The sequence below is a fragment of the Hydra vulgaris genome, chromosome 02, assembly GCF_038396675.1.
Source record: "Hydra vulgaris chromosome 02, alternate assembly HydraT2T_AEP".
NCBI lineage: Eukaryota > Metazoa > Cnidaria > Hydrozoa > Anthoathecata > Hydridae > Hydra > Hydra vulgaris.
The window spans coordinates 59,866,505-59,893,244 of NC_088921.1; the positions used below are offsets into that span (position 1 = coordinate 59,866,505).

Here is a 26,740-nt window from a genome sequence, read left to right on the forward strand (position 1 = left end):
GTCCGACGACAATATAAAAAAAAGTAATTATGAAGGTCTGGTGTCTCCACATTGTTCAAAGGAAAAACATCCAGAAACAACAATTTACTTTTTTCATTTAACTTTTTTTTTGTCAAAATTATATTTCATGTGCCTTATACTCTCTCCTGGACAATTTCTAAAATGTGACAACTGACTTGGACTTTCGAGGTACAGATATAAATGCATTATTTATTTAACTATACTAATCATACAATTTATACTTAGTTTTTTTTCCAACTCTCCTAAAAGAAAATAGAAAACAAAGCTTAAGAACTTAAAGTATAAGAAGCTTTAAAATTCCAGTTACAGTACAAATAAACAAATTTCTAATAACAAACATCTAAGGGGTCGTCCATAAAGTACGTACGCCAAAAATTTTTAAATTTTCCCCCCCCCCCCCCCCTGTTGCCATTGTTAATTTTATACCCCCCCCCCCCCCTTAAAATTTAGTACGTTTATTAAATACCCCCCCCCCCCCCCCCCTCAAATATCTCCCCCGCCCCATCCCTCCTTTTTTTTTTTTTCTTAATTAAAAAGTTTAATTAAAAAAATATAAGACGGAGGCTACCTTAGATACTTTATACTACCCAAAGCTCTTTGCTAACGCATTTTAAAAATGTCTTCAAGTACAAATGCAATCAATAATTTAAATAAATTAAAAATTAATTATTGTAAGTTTGTATTTGGGCGAAAGGTTTATGCGGCGGCAATAGTGGACGGAGATCCAGGTTCGAATCTCGGTGAAAAACACGGAAAACTTTTTTTATTTTTTTAACGAATCAAATTTAAATAAACTATACTTAAGGTGGACGTTTTTTTCAGGCACCCCTCTTTAGTAAGTAAAAAACGAGTCTAAGGTGAGATCAGTAATATTGAAAACAAAGGGTAAAACCCAGTGGGAGGGAGCAACAGCAAATTTTGTGCCCTTTTGCTATTTTAAGAAGCTTTTTATTTTAGCAAAACCTAGCGGTCTTTGAGACGCCATTGACACGTTTTTTTGGGGTGACTCCGTCCCATCAACCACGGCCCTCAGGTCTTACTCAGGGCCAGTATATAAGGGCGGGCATGTGTGCATGGGCCCCCTCAGGATTTTTTGATGTTTTGATTTTTGATGATAGAACACTTTCACACAACGTGCAAACTTAAGTTTGTTAATATGCCAAATGAGGTGGCCTTGCAAAAAATTTGGATGGCGGAGGCCATCCAAATTTTTTTCCAAATCCAAAAGTTATAGCCATGCAAAATTTACACCCCTCTCATTTTGGGGGTCGGGAGGGTAAGCGTTTTAAGGCTTTTATTTCACCGCCTCCGCCATCCCGATATTTTGCAAGGCCTCCTCATTTGGCATAGGTATAAACAAACTTAAGTTATTGAGTTTGCACGATGAAAATGTGTATCGGCAACATGAAAAAATTCTGAGGGCACCCATACATGTGTGTGCATAGAGGAAAACTAGACCCTCTACTTCATATACCATACATCTTTTTATGTTGGCAAACTGAAGTCTTAGTCAGAATGTAACTTTTCTATTGATTAGCTGGTTAATTGTGATAAATTAGAAAATCGAAGTACGTACTTTAAATTGAACCCTCCCCCCCCTCCCATACGCTTTCGTACGCTTTTTAAAGAACTCCCCCCTCCCCCCTATAGAGCGTGCGTCTTGCTGGACGACCCCCTAATAGCAAAAACACTGGCTTATTTCAGTCTTCAATTCTGTGTCTAAACGATAAAAGCAATTAAATGTATAGACGTTAAAATATCTACTTAACTTTTTAAAAATAAATTCACTTAACTAATGTAACTAATACCTTTATTAGCTCTCTCTCTTGATCAACTAAAGAAAATAAATCCTACTAAACTAACTTGATGTAAAATAATAAAAAGCTGTCTTACTTGGAATTTTAAATTTCTTATCTTTATTATTGACAATATAATTTAAAGTAGTACCTTAGTTCTTTTTTGGACTTATTGTATAAAATTAAAAAAACCTACTGTTTTACTTTAAAGTGAACAACAATATTTTAAAAAACATTTTAGTTACTTTATTAAAAAATAAAAATCCTTTTAAACTTACTACCTCTCTCTTTATTATTGTCAACTAAACAGAAAAACAAACAAACAACTGATAGTAAATTTTCACTTTGGTAGTAGGTTATTAAATAGATTAAATAGATCTTTGATCTATTTAATCTGCTGTAACAGTCAGTAACTTTATCATTAAACTATAACTATTTTCTACAACCTGGTGTAATTTAACATTCTAGATTTATTTTTTAAGTAATTAAAAATATTTAAGATTATAATATATAAGATTTTAAAAACCTGAAATTTTAAACCTACTTCAAAAAAAATAGAAATATTAAAAACTACTTCTTTTCCTTTTTAAAAAGAATGATATTTTCCAAACGGTAAGTTGTTGTTACAAATATCTTTTAACAACCTATCAATTGCATTTGTGGCATGTTTAGGTATGATGGATGTTTCATCAAGCAAAAAACAAAACAACTTGTCTTAAAAAATGCCCGTGTATAGAGTTAGGAGTTACATTACATGTGCTATTATCCAATATTGGAACAGGAAGTTTGAATAAACCATGCAATGTAGATCCATTTGTAAGAAGAGTTGCTGCTATGCAAGTCCATGCAGCTGTAGCAGATTTAAAGCCCCTACTCATGGTTTCAGCAATCAAATAACTATAAGTAAAGGTTTTTCCACTACCAGCTGGTCCATTCATGAAAAATAATCTAGCATGTTGATTTTATACACTTGGTTGCTCATTCAGTGCAGCAAGGATAGCATTACATACATTTAATTGATTGACATTAAGCAACTGTCTCATTCGGTTGGCTTTGTCAATAGATTGTTGAACATTTTCATAGATAACTTAGGCACATAAACTCATCAATAACAGGCAGATTGTAATCAGCCAGCGTTTTACCACTTTGATTTATAATCTTTTCAATTTGATGAAGAGTAGCTTATTCAGCTACTAGAAGTGAGACTGAGCGGTGAATGAAATCTTCCATCATAAAAGCTTTGTATGTATTCCAGAGAAGCAAAGGATTGTCAGGTTCACAAAAGGTCAAAATAATGGAAAACAACTTACTAATTTGCTTTGGCATACGTGTTAAAACCGCGTCAGAAAGAAAATTCTGCCATTCCGTGTCAAACCTTTCAAAACACATGCTTCACAAAATGTTTCAAGGACAATACCATTAACAGTACGCACATCCTCCCAAGATGCACCTTTTGCACCTTTTGCAAGCACCTTTTGCAAGCAAGGTTGCACCTTTTGCTTGCAAAAGTAACGGTTTAGGAAAAAACAATTCTCCAGTTGGATTAACTTTATACATTCTTACTATCACCTTATTGCCACCTCTTTGTCTAACCTTCCATTTACAATGTTTATCATCAAATATAAAGTGATAAGGAATGTCTACGTACGAATAGCAATGTGCTCTTTCATTTTCAGTATTTAACTTAAACAATGCCGTTAGGTGCGTATCACGTTGAGCTGCACTACCTAAAGCCATTTGTTCTGATCATTCTCTAAAATACACTAATTGATTTTAAGGTAGATAAACTTTAAGGCATATAAAAGTGTGTGACATGAGCTTATTTGGACACTCGAAAATTTGCCACAATGCTTCAGGTGCACTTACATAACGACAACCTAAAAAAGTGTTTACTTCATCTTGATTAATTTGTTCATTTATTAAAATATTGGCACAGTCGTGACCCTTGTATATATATATTTGTACAAATATTTAACAGCCTTAACAGACATGCAGGCTTCAACATTAATGTGAGCTTGATATTTCTTTGATAACCATGGATTGTAAGGTACCACCCAGCAGTTACCTTTAATATTGATAACCAAACCATTATCACGACGTCTATAGCGTGGATAACCATTATAAACTGCTACAGTGTTAACACTAAATTCTTTAGGATAATTTTTGCTGCACGCCCATGCTTCATCAGGGAGAATTCGAATTCGTTATGTCGCATGGACTGTGAATCATGCAAGTTTAAACAACGTCATAAAGATCATGATTTAAAATCATGATCTTTGTGATAAGCTTGAAACATCAATCAATGTGCTGTTTCAAGCTTATCATCATTTTCAAAGTGAAGTAAAATACGAACATGTGGCAAACCACGCTTTTGAAACTCAATAACCTGAACATGTGTTACAACTTTCCCTAATCCACCGTGCTTAAAAATGTTATTGAGAAGGTTATTTAATTTGAGTTTAGGGTAATTCCATGTCAATTGAGCCAGAAAATTTCAAAAATGTCACCATACCTCTCAGATTTTGCTGATTTTTATACAGTTGAGAGTACTTAGTAAAACAAGAATACCTAGAAAACTTTAGCTTCTAGCTCCAAGAGGATCCTGAAATATGATCATTTTACTTTCAACTGATCTTGGCTAGGCCCCTCTTGTCCTCTCAGAACTGAGATCTTTGTTTAAAGGTTCCATGTCACATAGCTTTAAAAATATTTGATATTTTGACTTAAAAATTTGTACCTGGCTATTTTCAGGGTTGACGAATCCAATGAAATAATCAATATTATAAAAAAATATTTTTAAGTACCTGTAATTATCAAGTTAAATAAATTTAGGCAATTTTTTATATACCTGATTTTGATGCTCAAAAAAACCCTCTTGGCCTTGATGGTATCAAAAAAAATATTCTACACATTATTCGTAATTTTATGATCTACCAGAAAACGTATTAATTTTGATCTGCAAGTATATGGATTTACATATATGGATAACGGGGCACTGGCCACACTTTTTTGTAGCTGAATCTTGCAATACATTTTCCACCTACTTTCAGACTAGCTAGAGCTATGAAAATTTCTGTATTTATGTAGTGTCGATAAACGAGCATTTTAAAATTAAAAAAGTGCCAAAGAAACTAGGGGCTGGGGGCATGTGCCCCACTTTTTCGAGCAGAATCTTGAGATGGGTTTTTCACTATCTTCCAGACAAGCTGCAGCTCTGAAAATTTCAGCATTTGTGTAGTCCTGATGAACATGCGTTAAAATTGTTTCAGGCCAGACGACCATATGGTCCATGGGGCTGGAGCACCTGGGACCATGCCCCACTTTTTTTCTCAAAACAAATTTTTTTTTTAACACATAAATGTGTCTTAAATTTAAGATAGCTTTGAAAATATTGTATTCAAAAATATTTATTGCTTTATACTTGTTCCGTTTTACTTAAATTAAAATACAAAAATAAGGATAAAATACAAAAATAAGAAATATAAAATAAAATACAATAATAAGAAAGTCAAGATAATGTTAAGATTAGCTTAGATGCATCGACGGTCAAAGTATAAAAGCGTCCATTTGTTATTACAGGTGCATCAATTATACAAGTTATGTTGGTAATTGGCACCCAACACTCATCTACTCTAGATGGCCAGAAAAGTTTATTAAAAGGACCGTGCGGGTGCATAAACGTTACCATAACATTCTGCTATTGTATCAATTTCATTGATCATACCAATCCAATCGAACATTACACATAATGAATTCGCCTAATTTCAAGGCATCAATGTTAATTTGCTGATCGTTTTAAGAACTTTGAATACCAGAAAAAGAAAAAATGCTTGTTATATGAACATCTTCACTTGTTTGTTTAAAGCTAAAGTATCTATAGATTCTGGTTTAAATTGATGATAGCTCCTAGTTCCAGGAATTGTTCTACTTAGCTCAAAGCAAGTTTTCAAAGTGGTGCGCAATTCTGTAAGTCTTTCTTTTTCAATCTTGAAAAAAATAATCCCTTTAATATTGTTAGTGCAGTAGTCAAAGATTTTGTTAGAATTCAATATCTGGTCATTTATGGGCTTTTGTAGATTTGCATTTGTAGTTAATCGTTTTACAGTGCCACCAATCCCATCACATAGTAGCCCATGACTTGTAGCAAAAAATGTCCACTCTGCATCAATGTCAAAATCATTTTTATGGAGGCAGATATTGAAAAGGTTTTTGTGATTTTTATACTGTGCAGCACAACCATCCGAAAATGAAAGAATCTTTGAAATTTTTGGATGATATTCTTTTAAATAGTTAACTATTTGTGTTTGAACTTCATACACAAAACCAGTGTCATGCTCTTTATCTTCTGACATGAAGCAAAATGATTTTTCTAGAGTGGTCAATTTCGTTTAATAAGTAGAGGGCAACGGGATACAATGTGCATTGACTTTTGCACCAATGGTAACTTTGGATTTCATCTTGAATCACAAAAGTGAAGTTTTCTGCAAAGTCACCTAAGACAATACAGCAGTCTTTTGCTAAATTTTCCTTTTGTTGCTTTAGGTTTCTTGCTTGACATTTCGCAATGTAGGAATGAGCTGTTAATTTGTTTATTGCCTCTGATAACATCAATTGCTCTCTCCGTTGTTGTTGTCTGATAGATCAATGTTATTCTGTTTGTTTTCTGCCACTGATTGAATGACACCTCCTCGTCATTGTCAATTAGTTGTACATCCAGAAACTTCTTTAAAGAAACTTTACCTGAACAGTTCGGACATCGATGAACCATGCACTCGTTACTTGTCACATCACAAACAACTTTTGTCATCAGATCTTTGCAAGTACATTTTATTTGTATAGCATTGGTCAAGAGTATTTCATTTTGATGGAGGGTACATACTCAAACAGAATGAGTGCCTGATGCTCCAACAGTTATGCACCATTTTGGTCTTAAACTGCAAAACTTAGAAAACCCAATAACTTCTTGAGGATAGTTAGTTTTAAAAGAAACGTTAAGTTCTTTAAGTTTACATAAAATAAGGCGCTTTTGCATGTGTTGTTTTCTACCTATACTTACGTAATCTTTTTTACCAGGCATTCGTCTTGTAAATTCGTCATCATGGTATACCTTGTTGACTCTATTTAATGTTATTTGTGAAAATATTTTTCCTTTCTTAATGCCTGGAACTGATAAAATCCAACTTATTTTCTTTAGTTTGCGCGCTTCTTGAATTTGGTATATAGTGACGTTGAAATATCTTGCAGCAAAATATCTTGACCAAGACTCGGCTGTAAATGTTAACAACTGAATTTTAGTTTTTCGGTCAGAAACAATTAACTTTTCTTTTTGCTGTTAGTTTGTCTAGATCATTGCATTTACTTTTGTCAATAACTTTCGAATGAGGAGTTTTAAGTTTTAGTTCTTCTTCCCTAACATTATATACTTTTGAAATATGCTCTTCATACTTTGACATTGTTTTTATAACTTTACTTTTAGCAACAGATAACCGTTGATGCTTTGGAATGCTATAAAGTTTTATGGGGGATACACATATTGTTTCCAAACTAACATTTAATGCCTCTCGTGATTTTCAGAAGTACCACATGAAATAGATTCTTCAAGTTCACAATTATCTAGTTCATGAAATTTACTGATTATAGCATCAAAGCAGCTTTAAGAGACAAAGTTGATATCCAGGCACAACATTTGGAAAATTAATTCTTAATTGTTTTGCCATGTCTAATGTTTTTAAATGACTCCCTGAAATGAAAAGAACAATTTGATTTTAGTAATTACCTATCAATATGAAAATTATTTGTACTTATTTCAATATATAATGCATAACCATATCAGCTTTTTTTGCAAACTTTTATAAACAAGTAGATTTTAATTTCATTATTCAAAAAAGGTTTTACAATAATTTTTTATCAACAATATTTACCTTTGATTGCTTTTTTTTTTTTTTTTATTTATGCTTGTCCATAAATTACAACATTTTGTGTGCTTCTTTTCAAAGTGTGTACAAAAAATCTTTGCATTATAAAGGCAGATTGTTAAGACTTTATCATCTGTTATGCCAGATCTCCAAATAAATTCTTCTCTGGCATCTTCTCTATAGCAATCAAATTTCTTTAAATCAATCTTTCTACGACAACTTAGTTTATGACAAGTATCATTTCAATTTTTTCCAAAATCACATGAATCCATTCTAACTGTAACACTAAAAACAATTTGAGATTAATTTAAAAATGAGAAACCAATAGTATTTATTTTAATGGAAGCAACTTAAGCAAACACCATGGTAATACAAAATTAAACAGTGATTGATTTCTTTTATCTTACTTTGACAAAAAGAAATTTTCCATTTCGCAAGGTTTAATTATACTCAATTTGTTAATGTTAAAAATGTTAATGATGACTTTAATAGGTAACAAATTTCTTCTATACTAGTGTAATGACAGGTTTTTTATTTCTGTTAACAACTTGCTGTTACCATTTTAGAATTAGCAAAATATATTTTTTAATTCAAATTTTAAATTATACAAAATAAAATTCTGTTAAAATCATTACTTTATACTGTTTTTAATTGTATACATGCAATTCAAAACTCTTATAAACATTACGTTTCTTAAAACATTTTAAGAAAGATTATTAAACATAAAATGATCAAAACCAAATGGAACAAATATAAATCATAAAAATTTGGGAAGCAATGTTATCTAAGAAATGTTTAACGTTGTTAAAAATAAAAACCTAAAAAAAAATTTGAAGACAATAGTTTTAAAGTTATCTTAACTAAGTTTAAACAAAAAAAAAATTTTATTGAGAAAAAAAGTGGGGCATGGTCGCAGGTCCCCCAGCCCCATGGACTATCTGGTCGTCTGACCTGAAACAATTTTAACGCATGCTCATCAGGACTACAGAAACGCTGAAAGTTTCAGAGCTGCAGCTTGTCTGGAAGATAGTGAAAAACCCATCTCAAGTTTCTGCTCAAAAGAATGGGGTACATGCCCCCAGCCCCCTCCCCTAATTTCTTGGGGCCCTTTTTTAATATTAAAATGCTCGTTTATCGACACTTTATAAATACAGAAATTTTCATAGCTCTAGCTAGTCTGAAAGGTAGTGGAAAATATATTGCTAGATTCAGCTACAAAAAAGTGTGGCCTGTGCCCCGTTATCTATATATGTAAATCCATATACTTGCAGATCAAAATTATTATTTTTTCTGGTAGATCATAGAATTTAAAATAATGTGTTAAATATCTTTTTTTGATATCATCAAGGCCAAGAGGGTATTTTTGAGCATCAAAATCAGGTATATAAAAAATTGCCTCAATTTATTTAGCTTGATAATTACAGGTACTTAAAAATATTTTTTTATAATATTGATTATTTCATTGGATTCTTTAACCCTGAAAATAGCTAGGTACAAATTTTTAAGTCAAAATATCAAATATTTTTAAAGCTATGTGACTTGGAACCTTTAAACAAAGGTCTCAGTTCTGAGAGGACAAGAGGGGACTGGCCAAGATCATTTGAAAGTAAAATAATCATATTTCAGGATCCTCTTGGAGCTAGAAGCTAAAGTTTTCTAGGATTTCTTGTTTTACTAAGTACTCTCAACTGTATTAAGTTCAGCAAAATCTGAGATGTATCGTGACATGGCCTGGCATTCAATTGACATGAAATGACTCTTTAAATGCTCGAATAACCAAGTCAGGTCTATCATTTGCTGTCTGACCTGGATATAAATTTTCAGTTTTCTTGCGCCATTTTGGGTTGCAAGTGAAAGTAATAAAAAGATTTGCTTTACCATACTTTTAAATTATAGCCATAGCATCTTCAAAGTTTTTTTTTAAAGCTCTAGGATTTCCTTCATAAGTAATAACTTTTTTAGTCTTTAACGTTGTTAATTTTTCTAGTTTCAAACTCTACATTAGAAAGCACGCACTAAATTGTCATCGAATGAAGTCTGCTCTATTCACTGTTCTGTGTGAAATCAAACAAAAAACGGGTGTGCTTGTCTTTTTTTTTTTTTTTTTGGTGAAGGTGAATATGCTTAACTTTATTAAGTTTTGATACTCGTGAGTAACATCAATTTACAAAATGATGTTACTCACAAGTATAAAATTTTAAAAATACGATGTATTAAAATACTATGTGAATATCAAAATGTATAATTGAAATACAATTTTTTTTAAAGCAATAAATATGTTTAATCAGATGGATGATGCTTTTAATATGTTTATAAAATCAAATAAAATAATATTTTAAATTCTAACTGTAATAATTGTATATATATATATATATATATATATATATATATATATATATATATATATATATATATATATATATATATATATATATATATATATATATATATATATATGCGCGTCATTGTATGACAACGCAAATCACATTTTGCTTCGATGATTCGACTGGAGGTATTTCAAAAAATATTCTAAAAACGCGTCGAATGAAAGTATTCTGAATTATACCTTAAGTCAATAAATCACATCAAAACTTCTTTTAACTTTATTTAACTGAAACGTTAAAAATCAAGCAAAGTTTAATCATTTTCACGCGTTTTAGGCATTTCAGGCAGTTGTACGCGTGCGTTACAAAAACTGTTATTTAAATATATACATAATATGTCTTAGGAATCGTCCATATATTACATAATGCTGAACTTTTTCAAAAAACAGAAGTAGGAGACCTAAAGGTATTTTACGTGACAGTTTTCATAAAATTTAACAAGCTATTTCAATCTTTCATTTATGTTAAGGCTCTGCGAGTGAAAACATTTAATCTATTTCGTTTTGTTTATTACTGAAACTAGGCGTTGCGTAATTTATGGAGAATTCCTTTACAGTTTTTGTTAATTATTGACTTTTATTGGATTTTCAGCTGCTGTAATCATTCTTAAAACTACAAAAAAATGTTTTGTACAATTCCGAAAGTCTCACAATAGAAATTACCATAACAAATCATTTTTAAAAAGAATTATCAACATATATATAGCAAAAAAATAATATATATGGTGCGTTCAGTTTTCTTTTCGCTGTGTTTTATCACTTTTTGTTATTTAATTTTTCATATACCCTTAAGTAAAAATATATAATAAATATTAACTCAGATCATTATTCCATGGAATCTGGTAATATTTTACAATTAAACCTTATGTTGTAATAAACTATAAAACGATTAGGAATATTTATGGCGCCAAAAGTGCTCGAAAACTAACGGAAAAGCTAACTGCAGAAACTATTCTAAATAAACAACATAATAAAGACAAAAACGAATCGAATGATTTCGTATCTAGTTAGCAACTAGCTGAAAATAATAACGAATCGACATCAAAATTATCCAAAAGCAAAGTAACCAAAATTGCTCCTAGTGAACCAGCATTTGAAATTGTGAAAAGCAAAAGTCAAAAAAAAGAGGAAAGAAAGATAAAGAATACCATAAACGAACAAAATGAGTTTAGCGATATAGAATCAGAAATGGAAGAAGGCGAAATACGGCAAAACGATAAAAACATTTATAATAGAAATGCCCCACCACCGACTCCTCAAAAAATTGACCCGAAGAGATTACCAAGAAAAAAAGTGGTATGAGAAATTTTTATACTATATTATTGTTATTTTTTTCTTTAATTTATTTGGTTTATTCTTTTTATTTTATTTTTCTACGAGAAAACTTTTTTGTAAACGTAGAACATATGACATTCCATTCCTTCACATATTAAATTACTCTTACCGCCATACCAGTAATTATATCATCACAAACCACAAACTCATCATAAAACGTAATAAAACAAAAACGGAAACCGCTAAAATATTCTCCGTAAATATTTGTGGACTTGCTGACATAAAAAAGCAAAACATAAATATGGAAAAATTAAAAAAAATGAGTTTTGATTTTTTCTTATTACAAGAAATGCACAAAATGCAGAAGATTTTATAAAACTTTGGAATAATCCTGGCTACTATTCTAACGGTAAGTCGCACACAGGAGGTACTATAACATTAATTAATAAAACAAAGCATAATCTAAAAATAATTGACCGTTACGAAGACCACGAAAGTCACTTCAGTTAAATACTTGAAGGAAACGATTATCACAGTTTTTTAATAATAAATGTTTACAGAAAATCCGGTTCAAATTATGCTGACCAAATGAAAAGAAAAATTTATTTAAAGAAATAACAAAAACAATCAAAAACCAAAAATTAAATAATATGTTTATCATATTTGGAGGTGATTTTAATATGGTCCTAGATGATATTGATCAATATCCACAAATAAACAGAAAAAATGTTTGTCAACAAATGATTTTAAAACTTATTAAAAACTTTAAACATCGAAGACACTTGGCGTATTTTTAATCCACATGCCCAAGGAAACACCTATAAATAAATCAACAAACAACATAACATTCTCTCGACTTGACAGGATATATATAAGTAAATACATGCGCCAATTTACCTCCATTAAACACGAACCAATGACATTTACTGATCATCACAATGCCGTATGTGCGGCGCTTTCTATAAATAACATTGATATTGGAAAAGAAGTTTGGATTTTAAATAATAAAAACTTTAAAAAAATTGAATACATTGAAAACATTTCCCAAATTATTAAAACACACGCCTCAATAATTGATCAATCCAAAAATAAAACTACTGACTGGGACCATCTAAAAAATCTAATAAAACAATTTTCACAAAAATTCAGCAAAACGGAAGCTGAAGTAACTCGAATTCAAGAATACAGACTAAAAAAACTATTAAAAAACTCGTTAAAAAAAAGCCCATAACAACCCAAAAATGAAAAACTTGAGTTATACATTATTAGCAAAACTTGAAATGTATGAAAAAAATAGAGCCTAAGGTGCTGAAATCCGAGCAAAGGTTAAATGGCGAACAGAGGGTGAAAAATCGAGCAAGTTCTTCTTCCAACTGGAAAAATCAAAAATTCCTAAACAATTCATAACATTAATAAAAGACAAAGACGGAATTGAAAAAATAACACCAAAGACATCACTAAAGCTTTTTAACATTTCTACCAAAAACTATACAAACACACTAAAAATGATATCACACTCCAAAAATTCATACTAGATAATTCGGATATTAAAAAAATATCTAAACAACAACAACAATCATTGGACGAACCAATAACATTATTTAAAGTCAAAAATGCATTAACGTATATGAAAAATATCAAATCACCCGGGAATGATGGTTTAACAGTCGAATTTTACAAATCAAACTTTGATAATATTGTTGAAATTTTAGTTAATATTCAAAATAATGTCATAAAAAAACACGAGATGTCGGAAACACAAAAACAAGCCATTATAACATGTTTATTTAAAAAAGGCGAAAAAACTGACATTTTCAATTGGAGACCGATATCTCTATTAAACACAGATTAAAAATGCTTACTAAAATCATATCAAACCGACTAGCAAAAATACTGCCAACAATCATACACGAAAACCAAACAGCTAGTGTTCCCCATCGAACGATATACCAAAAACTTGCATATACAAGAGACATAATTTATATAGCTAACAAAAATAATTTAGATGCCTCGATTGTGTCAGTCGACCAAATCAAAGCCTTTGACCGTGTTGACAGGAATTTTTTATATGATTGCTTATTTAAATTTGGTTTTAGTGTTTTCTTTATAAATGTAATTAAAACATTATATTATGACATCAGTGCATATCTTAAAGTAAACGGTTATTTATCAGACAAAATAAACATATATAGAGGAGTTAGGCAAGGATGTCCCCTTTCCATGATACTATATATAATTCAAGCAGAGGTTTTTGCAGGATTTATTAGGAGAAATCCAGAAATTAAAGGAATCACAATCGACAATATAGAAACTAAACTGCAATAGTATGCGGATGACACTGTCTTTTTCTTATCGACTGACAACTCAATAATAGCTTTAGGCAACGCTCTAAACATATACAAACGAGGTACAGGAACAAAGTTGAACATTTCCAAATGCCAAGGTCTGTGGCTTGGACGAAACTGATCAATAATCAATGACAGTTTTTTAAACTGGCATTTATTATTGATCATAATGATCAATAATAAATGCCATTAATATTGACCATTATTATTGGCATAATGGTATGACACTACTCTTAAGAGTGTAGGTATTAATTTCTCTAATTCTAATCAATATATCAACCGACAATTGAACGAAAGCATAGAATAATTGGACAAAAAGATATACCTAGACCATGTGACAAAAACATAAAACTAATAAAATCAAAAATCGAACTTCCTTTGGAATAATAGCTTCATAAAAATACCAAAATAAGTTTCCAAACTCCCTATCAATAAAGGCGGTGTAAACATTATCGACGTGAAAAAAAATTAGAATCAATTCAACTAAGTTGGATTTTCAAATATTTTGATGAGAACAAGCAGAGACCATGGAAAGGTTCATCCCTTCATATTTTTAATAATTACAGCCATGCAAATCAAGGAAATCTTATATTTCTCACCACGCATTCTTCCAAATCATTAAACACTCTATCCCCTAATACCTTCAAACAATAAAAACGTGGAGTCATCTCTATAGAAAATTCAATAACCACAAAAATCTTACCATCGAGGAAGTACTAAACCAACCAATATTTTACAATCCATATATAAGACACGAGCGTATAATCCTCAAACCATCTCCAGAATCCACAAACAACAGCATAATCAAGATAGGCAACATTTTAAAAGTATTTGCTAGCGGCTTTCTAGAGAGTCAACTCATCGGTATAAAGCAACACCTTCTAACAAAAATAATAAATTCACTACCGCCAAAATGGAAACATCTCATAAATTATCAAAGCCAAAGTTACGACCAAAACAAAGCACTAACATCTATTTTCTCTAAAAAATTTATAAACCTCAAACCAAAAAATATATACACTATCTCCAAAAATGATGCAGAAATAAACCTAACAGAAAAATTTTACAGATGGGCAGACTACTATAAATATAGCATGAGAAACATAACAACAAAAGACTGGTTCCAATTAATTAACTACTTCCACAAAAGTAACATCAACAATGAAGCAGACAAAATTAAATACAAACTAATACACTTTGCAATTCCAACCAACTCGAATTTTGAAAAAAGAGGCTTTGTAACAGACGATCTCTGTTACAAAGCCTTTTTTTTAAAAAATCGAGTCATCTTAACATCATATGTGGAACAACCTTCCCCATTTGATGTTTAGATGTGAAAAAGCACAGCTACTCATAAAATACACACTCGCTCTTATTCAAAAAATCTATCCACGTCATCCACCTCCTAAAAATACATTCAAAACTTTACTTTTTCCTTTAACACCTGTAAATAGTTTTTATATTGGAAATTTACTTCTTAACGAACTTTTATATAAATTATATTGTAATAGAATGAGGTCGTTCCATGAAAAGTTGATGTTTGCTAGAGTGAGTTTGTTAGAGGAATTCCAAAACAAAATCAAAAAGGTTTTGTATGAGGAATTCGAAATTTCAAAAAAATCAAACAGTAAAGAGTATATTTTTTTTATAATGTGAAAAAATCTGGAGCGAAGATAACAAAATTAAAATAGATACAAACAACAATCTTTTTTTAAACAAAAGTGCCCAGATTATCTTTGGAACTTTTTCGATTATTTTCGAATCTTGCTTTTCATATTTTTTTCGTTTGTTTTTTGTTTTGTTTTGTTTTTTGGTTTTATTTCATTTTCGTTTTTTTCTTTTTTGTGTCTGTAAGTTCTTCATTTTTTTATGTTAAGTATCTAACTCTTGTGAGTTTTATATGTGACTTAGTAATGGAACAGTGTACCATCTTGTAATTAATACCACTGTATTCATTATTGATATCTCTATAAAGCAGACACCGGAGGAGAGAAATAAACAACAGTATGATATTAATGGGACAAATAATCCTTAACTTGTACTTTAACATGTTAGAGTTAAATGTAAGCGCTGAGTATTCTCATGATCGTAAAGAATCTGACTTTTCATCTTGCATACAGCTCGTCTAGAAATTCTACGGAATTCGTCTGAATTACGATGGCGTCCGTTTGGAAGTTACTTGGAGTTGCCCAATAGACAATTATTATAGTTAGCAATGACATCGTAATTGGAGGAAGTACTCATTTAACGGTGCACAGTGGGACAAAATCGAGTTTTTTGCGTTAAAATTATTTTTGTAGTTTATTTTAACAGAATAGCATTATTTGTATATACACTGAGGCATATTCGTTTAGACGCATCAATTTTTTTCTTTTTATCTTGATTTTTTTCTATGTATTGTCAACTGATATGCATGCAAGTTATTATCAAAATAATTGTTGTGTTGTGGGCAAATAAAAATCACAAAAAAAATTTTTCTATGTGTCTTTATTAACATGAGAGTATGTTTGATATACAAAAGTACATTTTTTAATTGGAATATATCTATAGACGCAGTCATATTTTTGACATTAAAAGATGGAAATTAGTAATGCGTATGTCCTCCATTACATTGGATCACCTCAAAAATTCTGCCTTTCATTAACTCCACTAGTCGTTAAAGTGTAGTTTGATCCAACTCGGACCATGCTTCAAGGATTTTACACTTTAACTCAGTAACAGTTTTAAATTGGTGTCCGGCTGCTTTAGCGTCATAAACTTTTCTTGATAGCATTCCCCTCACTTTCTCGATTGGATTTAAGTCCGGGCTACAAGCTGGCCATTCGAGAACCGGGATGTTGTGGTTTTTAAACCATTTCATAAAATGCCTAGATGTGTGAATTGCAGCATTATCTTGCTGAAATATGGCATTATCGTCCATGTTTTCATCCATATAAGTTATGAGAACATCATTTAACATTTCTGTATACTTTATTGAGTTCTTTTTAGGTAAACCACAACACAGAGTCAATTTTCCTGAATAAGAAAATCTACCCCAAATCATTAAACTTCCTCCTCCATAATTTCGTTTTGTTTGTGGGTCATTTATTCCTCTTAGATCATGCCAATAACAACTGTAAGAGTCCGGACCATCTAAATTGAACTTTTTTTCATCTGAAAATATTACGTTTTGTCACTCATGAGTCCAATGCATATGGTTTTTAGCAAACTGTAATCTAGCAATTTTATGGTGCTTTTTTAACATTAGTTTTTGGTGTAGTTTCTTCCAATTTACATTTGGTGTTGTATGTAGAATATGTGCAACATGTTTATTGGTGACAGGCAATAATAATTTATCCTTTATTTGTGTTGCATTCAATATATTTTTGGTTGCTTCGAAGCGAATTCGATTAATTTGCCGATTTGTTAATACTTTGTTGCCGTTTGTTGCTTTTTTTACACCATAATTGTCACCTTTTGCAATGTAGTTTCGTACAACATGGTCAGATCTTCCAATTTTTCATGCTATTTCTCGTATAGAAAGTGCTTGTGAGATTTCTGAGCCACGATATAAATTAATTTGTATTTTTTCGGCATCTGTCAAATACTTTCCTTTAGGCATTTCGTAAAATGCAATAAAAATGATACTGGCAGAGCAAAAGATCAAATTACACTAAAATTTATCAATTTATTTGTGTAAAAGTGATTAAAAATCAATAATTACCGTTATTAACCTGACTGCGTCTATAGATATATTCCTATTAAAAAATGTGCTTTTGTATATCAAACATACTCTCATGTTAATAAAGACACATAGAAAAAATTTTATTGTGGTTTTTATTAGCCCACAACACAACAATTATTTTGATAATAACTTGCATGCATATCAATTGACAATACATAGAAAAAAATTAAGATAAAGAGAAAAAATTTGATGCGTCTAAACAAATATGCCTCAGTGTAAAATGCATAACTGACGTAATAACCATGTAATTATATAATATAAAAAAAATATTATAAAATTTAAATATTTTGGTAAAAAATACGAATTATTTTCACTGGACAATACAATTGTTTTCAGTGTAAACATCAAAAGTATTACTTTTCGATGCATGTATTTGTCATAAAATATCTTTTTTAGATTCATATTTACAAAACTTATATATTATTACAGTACTGAAAGATTTTGTAGGTAGTCTTTGTGTACAAAACATCTTTTTTACATGTTCAGTATTTCCCATCAACTGACCATTACCCGAAGACCAATCTTCTGTTATAACTTTTTTTATTGCAAAAAGTTGCAAAATATTTATGATGCATGGCTATTAACATACAATTAGCATGAGATTTACATAGCCAAATGTTTGGAGGATATTGCAGGGTAGTTTATCTGATACCTAATAGTAAAGGTTAGTAGCAAAAAAAAAATTGAAAAGTATTTGTTTTTGATGCATAAAAGCTTATGATTACATTTACGTTAAATTATTTTGAAAACCCTATGCAAAATTATTATTCTCAGTTAAATTAATTTAGTTTTAAATAAAAGTCAATAAAGTTAGTTCAAAACATAGGTAGCGTAAGAAAGTTGATAAATAAAAAAATGCAAAACAGCGTTTTGGAACACATGTCAAATTAACGTGTAAATAACTGCATAAAATTACGCTCAAATTAATATTTAATGCTTTGTTTGCATTGTTTATGTTGGCGTGTATTTTTGTGTTTTGATTCTATAGTCGTGTAATTTTGTGTAGTGTTTATATCGTCGTGTATTTTTGTGTAATTTTGATGATGTTATGTATTTTTTATATATCGTTTTTTATATAGTTTTTATTTTGTCTATTGTTTGTACAGACGTATTTTTTTGTGTATTATTTATGTTTTCGCGTTTTTTTTTTTTCTTTTTTTTTGTGTTGTTGATTCTAACTATTTTTATTATTGTTGCGTTTGTTTATTTGTTGCTATTATTCAAGAGGTTTCCTATTGTTTTTGTCTCATCATAATATTTAATTGTATCTTTTTGTTTTCATTTTATTTTCTATCACTCTTCTCAGATTAAAAGAATGAGAAAACACAACGTTTAACGATCAGAATCTGAATCAACGTTATAGACGTTGTATTACTTCATTCATTCATTACCTCTCTTGTCAGTTTATTCACTTTTTCCTTTTTTGTATTTTGTCTGGCTTTTTTTATTAGATATTGGTCTTCTTTTTATTATAACTATTTATTGTTGTAAATGCAATACGTTTTAGTGAAGCTGCAGTATAGCCTTAGAGATGAATTATAACCTAAAAAGAGTTTAGCAGAGTGAGATAAAAGTACAAAAGGACAGATGTCCAGTGAAAAACAAAGAGCCTTAAGTAGTATAAAAAGGGCGTTCCAACACATTTTTTTTTTTCAATCATTATACTAACTATAATTTCTTAACCTATTATAACTATAATCTTAACTATAACTTATGAGCCAAAATTATATAATAATATATTTTAGTTAAAAACTCTCTTCCGAACACTGATCTTTATTTTGTAATTTTGTAAATTCAAAGAATCTTTCAAACATATCATTTCTTTATTATCAACCCATGAGTTGAAAGAATCAGGATACCCATACCACTTTACTATGGACTTGTTTTTGAGTTACGAATAATTTTTTCAATCCTAAATATATTTTGATTAATTTTTTGCATTTCTTGTTCATAAAAAGTACCTTGTATATCTTTATTATTATCGTCAGCTATTTTATGCTAAGGTGGATCTGTGAACTGAATCTGTGACACTGTGAAAACTTCTTCATTCCATCTCGGTGTGTATCCTTTTTCAAACGTTGCTTTCTTTTTAGTTATCTTAATTCTATCACCAATTGAAAACTTTGGTCTTACAGACTCTGATCGTACATTTCAATTTAGATTTAACCAAACAATATTTTTATTCTTCTTATCGCTAGCTTCAACTGGTGTCATTTTAATTGAAGAATGCCTTGTGTTGTGGTATTTATTTACCTTTTCAACTAAAACGTCAATATATTTTTTAGTAGAATTACCTGAAAAGTACTTAAACAATTTTTCTTTCATTGTTCTATTCCATAGTTCAACTACGCAACATTTTTCTTTATTTTCAGTTGAATATAACTCAACACCTAACGCTTTAACATGCTTATTATAAAATTCGAAGCCTTTATCTACCCATATCTTTTGACACATTCTTTCTTTAAGATACTTTGGATCTATGGAAAAATCTTTTGATTTTTTAGATCCTTCGGATCCATGGAAATTCGAAGAACTTTTAAAGATTTTATTTAAAGCATTAGCTACATTAACTCCAGTTTTACTCTTCAATGTAACAATCTATCCATACTTCGAAAAAACATCTATCACCATTAATAAGTATTTAATATCTTCATTGAATTTGGAAAAAGATTTCATGTCAACAAATTCAGCAGCCCATATTTCATCGATTCCATTTATAATTACTTTTCTTTTTCTGAAATGTTTTACAACTGGTCTATGAAATTCGTTTGCAAGTTTGTCAGTCCATTTCGGACCCATAAGATTTAGATCCTTTTGATCCACATGAATTACTTCGTTACACTTGTCTTTTTTCTGATTGTCGTTTTTTTGAGTAGTTTCAACACCCAATTCATATGGGTCTGAAAGACCTAACCCAAACTTTGCTTTAGGTGATATAATAGGTTTTATAATACCTCGTTTAATTCTTTCACGTATTGTTGAATTTTTCATAGAATCCATTTCTTCGATCATAATTTTATCAGCTAAATTTATTTTTCCGGTATCATCGAAATATTTATATGCAAGATTGTGATGGTAAGCTGAATTATCAACTCTATCTATAGGTTTACTCCATTCTTTATATGCGTCAGTCGAAGTTAATCGTTCATCTAAATTAGTACAAGGACCTGCAAATTTCATTCCAGATAAATGCAATTCACCTTGGAACTTTGACCATGGTAATTTTATTTCATGGTAGTCTTCTCCGTTTTTTGAAGATACATATTGAGTTTTTAATTTTCCACAAATAGCGCAAGTTCCACGTTGCATATTTCTATTGTTTTTACTCACAATCTTTTGCAAGTTTAGTGTATTTGTTTTGTTTTTATATTTGACGCAGTGCATTTTTGGATATATAGAAAATGAAAACTATTGATATATAAAAAATGGGTATTATAGATTTTTCATGGAATGCAAATAACAATAAGAAAAAATAAAAATAAGTTGTTTCCTAAGAGTATAAGAGGAATTATTGTTGGAAAGTCGGGTTGTGGAAAAACTACTTTATTATTGAATTTACATTTGAGATCTGGTTTGTTAGACTATAATAATTTACAAGATTTTGGACTTTCTTTTTTAACCAGAATACAAAGTATTAAAGCAATCTTTTAAAAAAAAATTGCCAAAAGAAATTATTCTTTTAATTGATATTAAAATAATTTTATTTGCTTATTTCGACAAGATTCAAAGAATTTAATCACATTTATAATGATCATTTTTCAAGTGATTTGACAAAAGACGAGTTAAAAATTTTTGTGAAAAAAGCTTGGTCAGAAGCTCATGGATTTGTTATTATAGATCTATCTTTTAAAAAAATTATGGAAAGTATAGAAGTAGATTAAATTGTTTTTATATACCAAATTGAAAAAAATGGAGTAGGATTTAAAATAACTGCTGCAGGAAATGATTTACATTTGAGACAGGAAGTTCTGTAAGTGATAGTTAATACATACGCAGTGGATATAGATATACATCAACAGGTAAAGGTTTATTATTAGAACCAAATTCACCATTTGCTAATATTTCATTTTTAAATATACTTTTATGACTTCTTAAAATTTTTTTATAATCTTTATAAAAAGAAATGGTACATAAATTTATAAGAAAAATATATATACCAGATGAACTTCCAAAATCACTTGTTCATTCTAAAGTACACAAAGATTTGGAGCATCCTTTAGAATTAATAAATGATAATAAATATGAAATATTTGCACAACACGACATTACAATAAAATCTCTATTACATCCACATATTCTTTTAAAGTTTGGTGTAGTAGTTAATGAAGGTGTTGCGTTAGTTTCATTAAAAGAAGAACTTAAATTTAAAATGTTAAGTTTACAAAACTCTGTAATATCAGAGTCTGTTGATGATATTGTAGTATATGTTGTTAATATTTCTGATTCTGATCTATTTATTAAAAAATTAGATAGTTTATGTTTTGTGAATTTATTGTAAATATTTTTTTTTTAAATTGTTTTAAAATAATTATTTTTACTTATTAAAATGGAGTTTAATTGCAAAAAGCTGTGTAATAATAGTTATTCATATATATCAAATGCACAGAGTGCAAATGATAAAACTTTCAATAAAAAATATCCAAATCTTCCAAGTGCACCTGATAAAGAAAATAAGATTATTAATGCACATATATATCGACTAAAAACAATTAGTGAGATTCAAAAAGAAATAGAGAGTGAAAGAGAAAAGAGGAATATGTTAGGTAAAAAGTATTATAGAGATGTAAAAATAATTTCAGCAATTAATAATTCATTACTAGCAAGCACTATGGCATTTTGAACTATTGGAATTGGCTTTTAGCAACAATAATTGCATCACCAGTAACTATCGCATGTGAAGGTGCAGCATTAGGAGCAGGTGTTTTACCATTAATAGGAGGTCAAGTTAATAAAAAAATAAATTTAAAAGCAGAAAAACATGAAAAGATTAAGATACTTGCTGATTCAAAACTAAATACAATAATACACAATAAGTGACTATATTTCTAAAGCATTAATAGATCGAAGTATAGATAACAATAAATTTAAACCAATACTTAGTGAACTTGAAAAATTTAACGCTATCCTTGAGCAAATTAGAGCAAATTAAAAAGAATTAATTATTTAACAAACTAAAGAACCATTAATTAAACAAGGATGATATGAGGTAATTAATATACTTCAAAACAAATTTAGTAAAAATGTAAACGTCAAAACGTAAAACGTCAAAACGCAAGACGTAAAACAATTTACGTTGTGTTTTTTATATTTATTTATAAAAAAGCAAAATGTCATTTCTAAAAACTGAAGATCCTGAAAAAAGAGAAAAATTTGTCAAAAAATTCTCAGAGCTTATAAAATTATAAAGCAGAATAATTTAAATGAAAAGATGGGTGAAACTAATTTACAGTTAGACTTAGAAAAATTGTACAAGCCATTAATTCATAGTCAAGATGGAATAAAAGAAAGCATATGTAAATTGCAAGATCAAGCTGATAAATTCGCACTCCCTTTTTCAAATTATTATCCTGAAGCAAATAGAGAGATAATGATAACTGATTTTAAAGAACTATATCCTTATCATGAAGAAAATAAAAGTATGAGGCTGGGAAAAATTGCAACAGATTATATAAGAATGTATGCTAATAGTAAAACATCTACAGATACTACATTTGGGATACATTCTAAAGATGATATATTTTATATTAGAAAAAAACCAATACATATTAATGATAATGATATAACTATTGATGATGAAACATATTATGGTACTCCTAGTCTTTGGGAGTTGATAGTAAAGTTTAATCCTGAAAAGAATTTATATACTGAAGATGATCTTAAAAAATATCGAGCTATATTAATACAAACAGATGCAATTACTTCTGATGCAAACCTATACAAACCAAAGTCGTCTCATAGTAGAAAATACAGAGAAATCATAGCTGCCATTTGGAGAGATTTGAGTAGGAAGCGTGAATCAAAAAGAACAGGAGTAGGAAAAAAAGTACAAACTATAATTCTTCCTAGCGACCCTAATTCATCAATTGAAAAGCTTGAATTACGTATAGCTGCATGGAAAGCAGGTAACACTGGAGCAAGAAATGAAGCTGTTGCAATTTGTGATGAATTGTTAAGACAAGGTATAATAGATGACTTACAGTATAAGTTAATACAAAATAATTTATAATATATATCAGTGTATATAAAAAAAATATATAGTACATAAAAAAATGCTAATTGCTAATAAAAAGAGATATGTTAAGAAACATGCTATTGGAGGAAGTGATATATTCGAAAGTATAAGAGATTTATTTAAACGAATAAAAGCGTCAAATGTAACAAGAGCATCATCAGCTATGTTGAAGAAGATGGCTTCTACTGATTTAGGAAAAACTGCAATAACTGCTGCTAAATCAGCAGTAAAAGAACTTTCAACATCAGCGATAGAAGCTGCTAGAAATGCTAAAGTTGAAAAAGGAAAACAAATAATTGATAAAGCATCTTCAAAAAAAGTTTTGCAACCTGGTATTAATAAAAAAATTGATGAAATTAATTCAAATTTGGTTGTATCTAATGATATGATTAATAATGGATCTGAAAAATCTAAAAATAATAATGCAGATGAAGTAACAACAAATGTAAATAAATTAATGATGGGTTCTGCAATAAGATCAGTAATAAAAGTATCAAATGAAAATGCTGTAAGAATAGAAGATCTAGTTAATAAAGACGCGGCCTTCGACTTGCGTAGATTTAACTTGCGTAGATTTCACTTGTGAAATCAATGAGCTATAACTTAGCTAGATTATATTTACGCGTAGACTTGCTAAGTTTTTTATACAGTTTCTTAAGAATTGAAAAAAAAATAATTATTTTATATTGTATATAAAAAAATAAAATGACAACTTCGGAAGTGTTAAATTTTACAGAAATGCTATGTGTAGATAATGGAATTGAAGGAAATGAATTCCATGAATATGAACCAGCAAATGATCAAAATCTAAATAGTGCTGGTGATATAAGAATCAACATTGAGCAACAAAATTTGCTGACACTTCCATCTGAGGCTTTTCTCTTATTTGAAGGACGACTTGTTAAGGCTGAAGGAACAGCTTATGCTAATACAGATGCTGTGGCGCCTACAAATAATGGTATTATGCATTTATTTAGTCGAATAACATAGGAATTATCAAACCAAGATAAAGAAGCTGTTTATTATCTAGGTCAAGCAACTGCAATGTTAGGAATGCTTAGATACTCAAATGACTTTCAATTAACGCAAGGATTAAATCAATTGTGGTATAAAGATAATACAACAACAGCAGTAATTGCAGATAACTCAGGGTTTGCAACAAGACAAGCATACCTAGTTCAGAAACCAACTACAAAAGAAACATTTTCATTTTTCGTGCCTTTAAGACACATTATTGGATACTGTGATGATTATGACAAAGTTATTTATGGGCTTAAACATAAAATAACTCTTGTAAGAAATAGTGATGATAACGCAATTTTTAAGCTTGCTGGTGTAGCTGTAGGAAAAGTTAATCTTAATAAAATATCATTGTTTATGCCACATGTGCAGCCATCAGATGCAGAAAGGTTTAAACTTTATAAGCAAATCGAATCAAAAGTGACACTTCCAGTAAGTTTTCGTCGGCGTCAGTGTGAAACTATATCTGTTCCACAAGCTACTACATTTTCTTGGAGATTGAGTGTGAATACCCCGATGGGAAGTGAGCTAACGACTAGCGAGCGACTAGCTAGCTTTATAGCGATTTTCTAGCGATTTTTCTTTTCTTATTTTATTCTTTCGTAATGTCTTTAACATCTTCAAAAATTCGATTTTTAGTGTTGGATCTATTATAATTATGAAAATAATTGAACTTTAAACATGTCGATTTTGTAACGATATGTCGCTAGCTACATATCGCAGTTTTTAAGAAAGCGATTTTACACGAAAAGACGCTAGCTACATATCGTATTGGTGTAGCTGGTTACTAGATAGCGATAAATCAATAGCTATTCGATTGTTACGTATCGCAGCTTTTAAGCTATCGATTTGATAACGATTTATCGCTAGTTACATATCGTAGCTTTGTAGTTAGCTACATGATAGCCACAACTCGATAGCTAGTTGATAGCTTCATATCGCAGTTTTTAAGAAAGCGATTTTATTACGAAAAGACGCTAGCTACATATCGCATTGGTGTAGCTGGTTACTAGATAGCGATAAATCAATAGTTATTCGATTGCTACGTATCGCAGCTTTTAAGCTATCGATTTAATAACGATTTATCGCTAGTTACATATCGTAGCTTTGTAGCTAGCTACATGATAGCCACAACTCTATAGCTAGTTGATAGCTTCATATCGCAGTTTTTAAGAAAGCGATTTTATTACGAAAAGACGCTAGCTACATATCGTATTTGTGTAGCTGGTTACTAGATAGCGATAAATCAATAGCTATTCGATTGTTACGTATCGCAGCTTTTAAGCTATCGATTTAATAACGATTTTCGCTAGCTACATATCGTATTTGTGTAGCTAGCTACATGATAGCCGCAAATCGATAGCTAGTTGATAGCTTCATATCGCAGTTTTTAAGAAAGCGATTGTATTAAGATATGACGCTAGCTACATATCGCGTTTGTCTAGCTGGCTACTAGATAGCCAGAAATAGATTGCTAGTTGATAACTAAATATCGTAGCTTTTGTTCAGCGACTTTATTACGATATCGAGATATATCTCAAAAACTACATATCGCTCCTATATTAACCTATAGTTAATATAGACACGATATCTATATATTACCTATAGTTAATATAGACACGATATCTAGTATTTGAGATATCGTAATAAAGTCCCTGGAAATAAGCTGTGACATATACGCAACACCATGGTGTTCTGTAATGCAGAATACTAAAGTATGTTGATTAACAATTTTAGACTCGTTTTTTTACCCACGCACTTTTTTGATACGTAATTTAATCAAACATATGAATAAATTACGTATCATTAAAGTAAGTGGGTAAAAAAACGAGTATAAAAGTATCATTTTTATTATACGCAATTTAATCATAATTATGATTAAATTGCGTATCATAAAAGTGTGTCGATAAAGAAACGAGTCTAAAAGTGTTAATTTACATACGTCCGAATTACGCAACATAAATTTGCACAACTTTTATGATTTTTGGCGTAATTTCTCTAACGACTTAACTTGTCATATTCAAATTTG

General features: G+C 30.0%; 2 protein-coding genes across 2 annotated transcripts; both read left to right on the forward strand.

Annotated features, from left to right (window-relative positions):
- Positions 1–22,887: 22,887 nt before the first annotated feature.
- LOC136076190 (uncharacterized) lies at positions 22,888–23,685 on the forward strand. Its single transcript, XM_065789663.1, has one exon. It carries the CDS (start codon positions 22,888–22,890, stop codon positions 23,683–23,685), a length of 798 nt encoding a protein of 265 aa, XP_065645735.1.
- Positions 23,686–24,396: 711 nt separating this feature from the next.
- LOC136076191 (uncharacterized) lies at positions 24,397–25,284 on the forward strand. The gene is made up of 2 exons (XM_065789664.1): positions 24,397–24,649; positions 24,722–25,284. The coding sequence occupies exons 1-2, from the start codon at positions 24,397–24,399 to the stop codon at positions 25,282–25,284; spliced, it is 816 nt and encodes a 271-aa protein (XP_065645736.1).
- Positions 25,285–26,740: the final 1,456 nt, after the last annotated feature.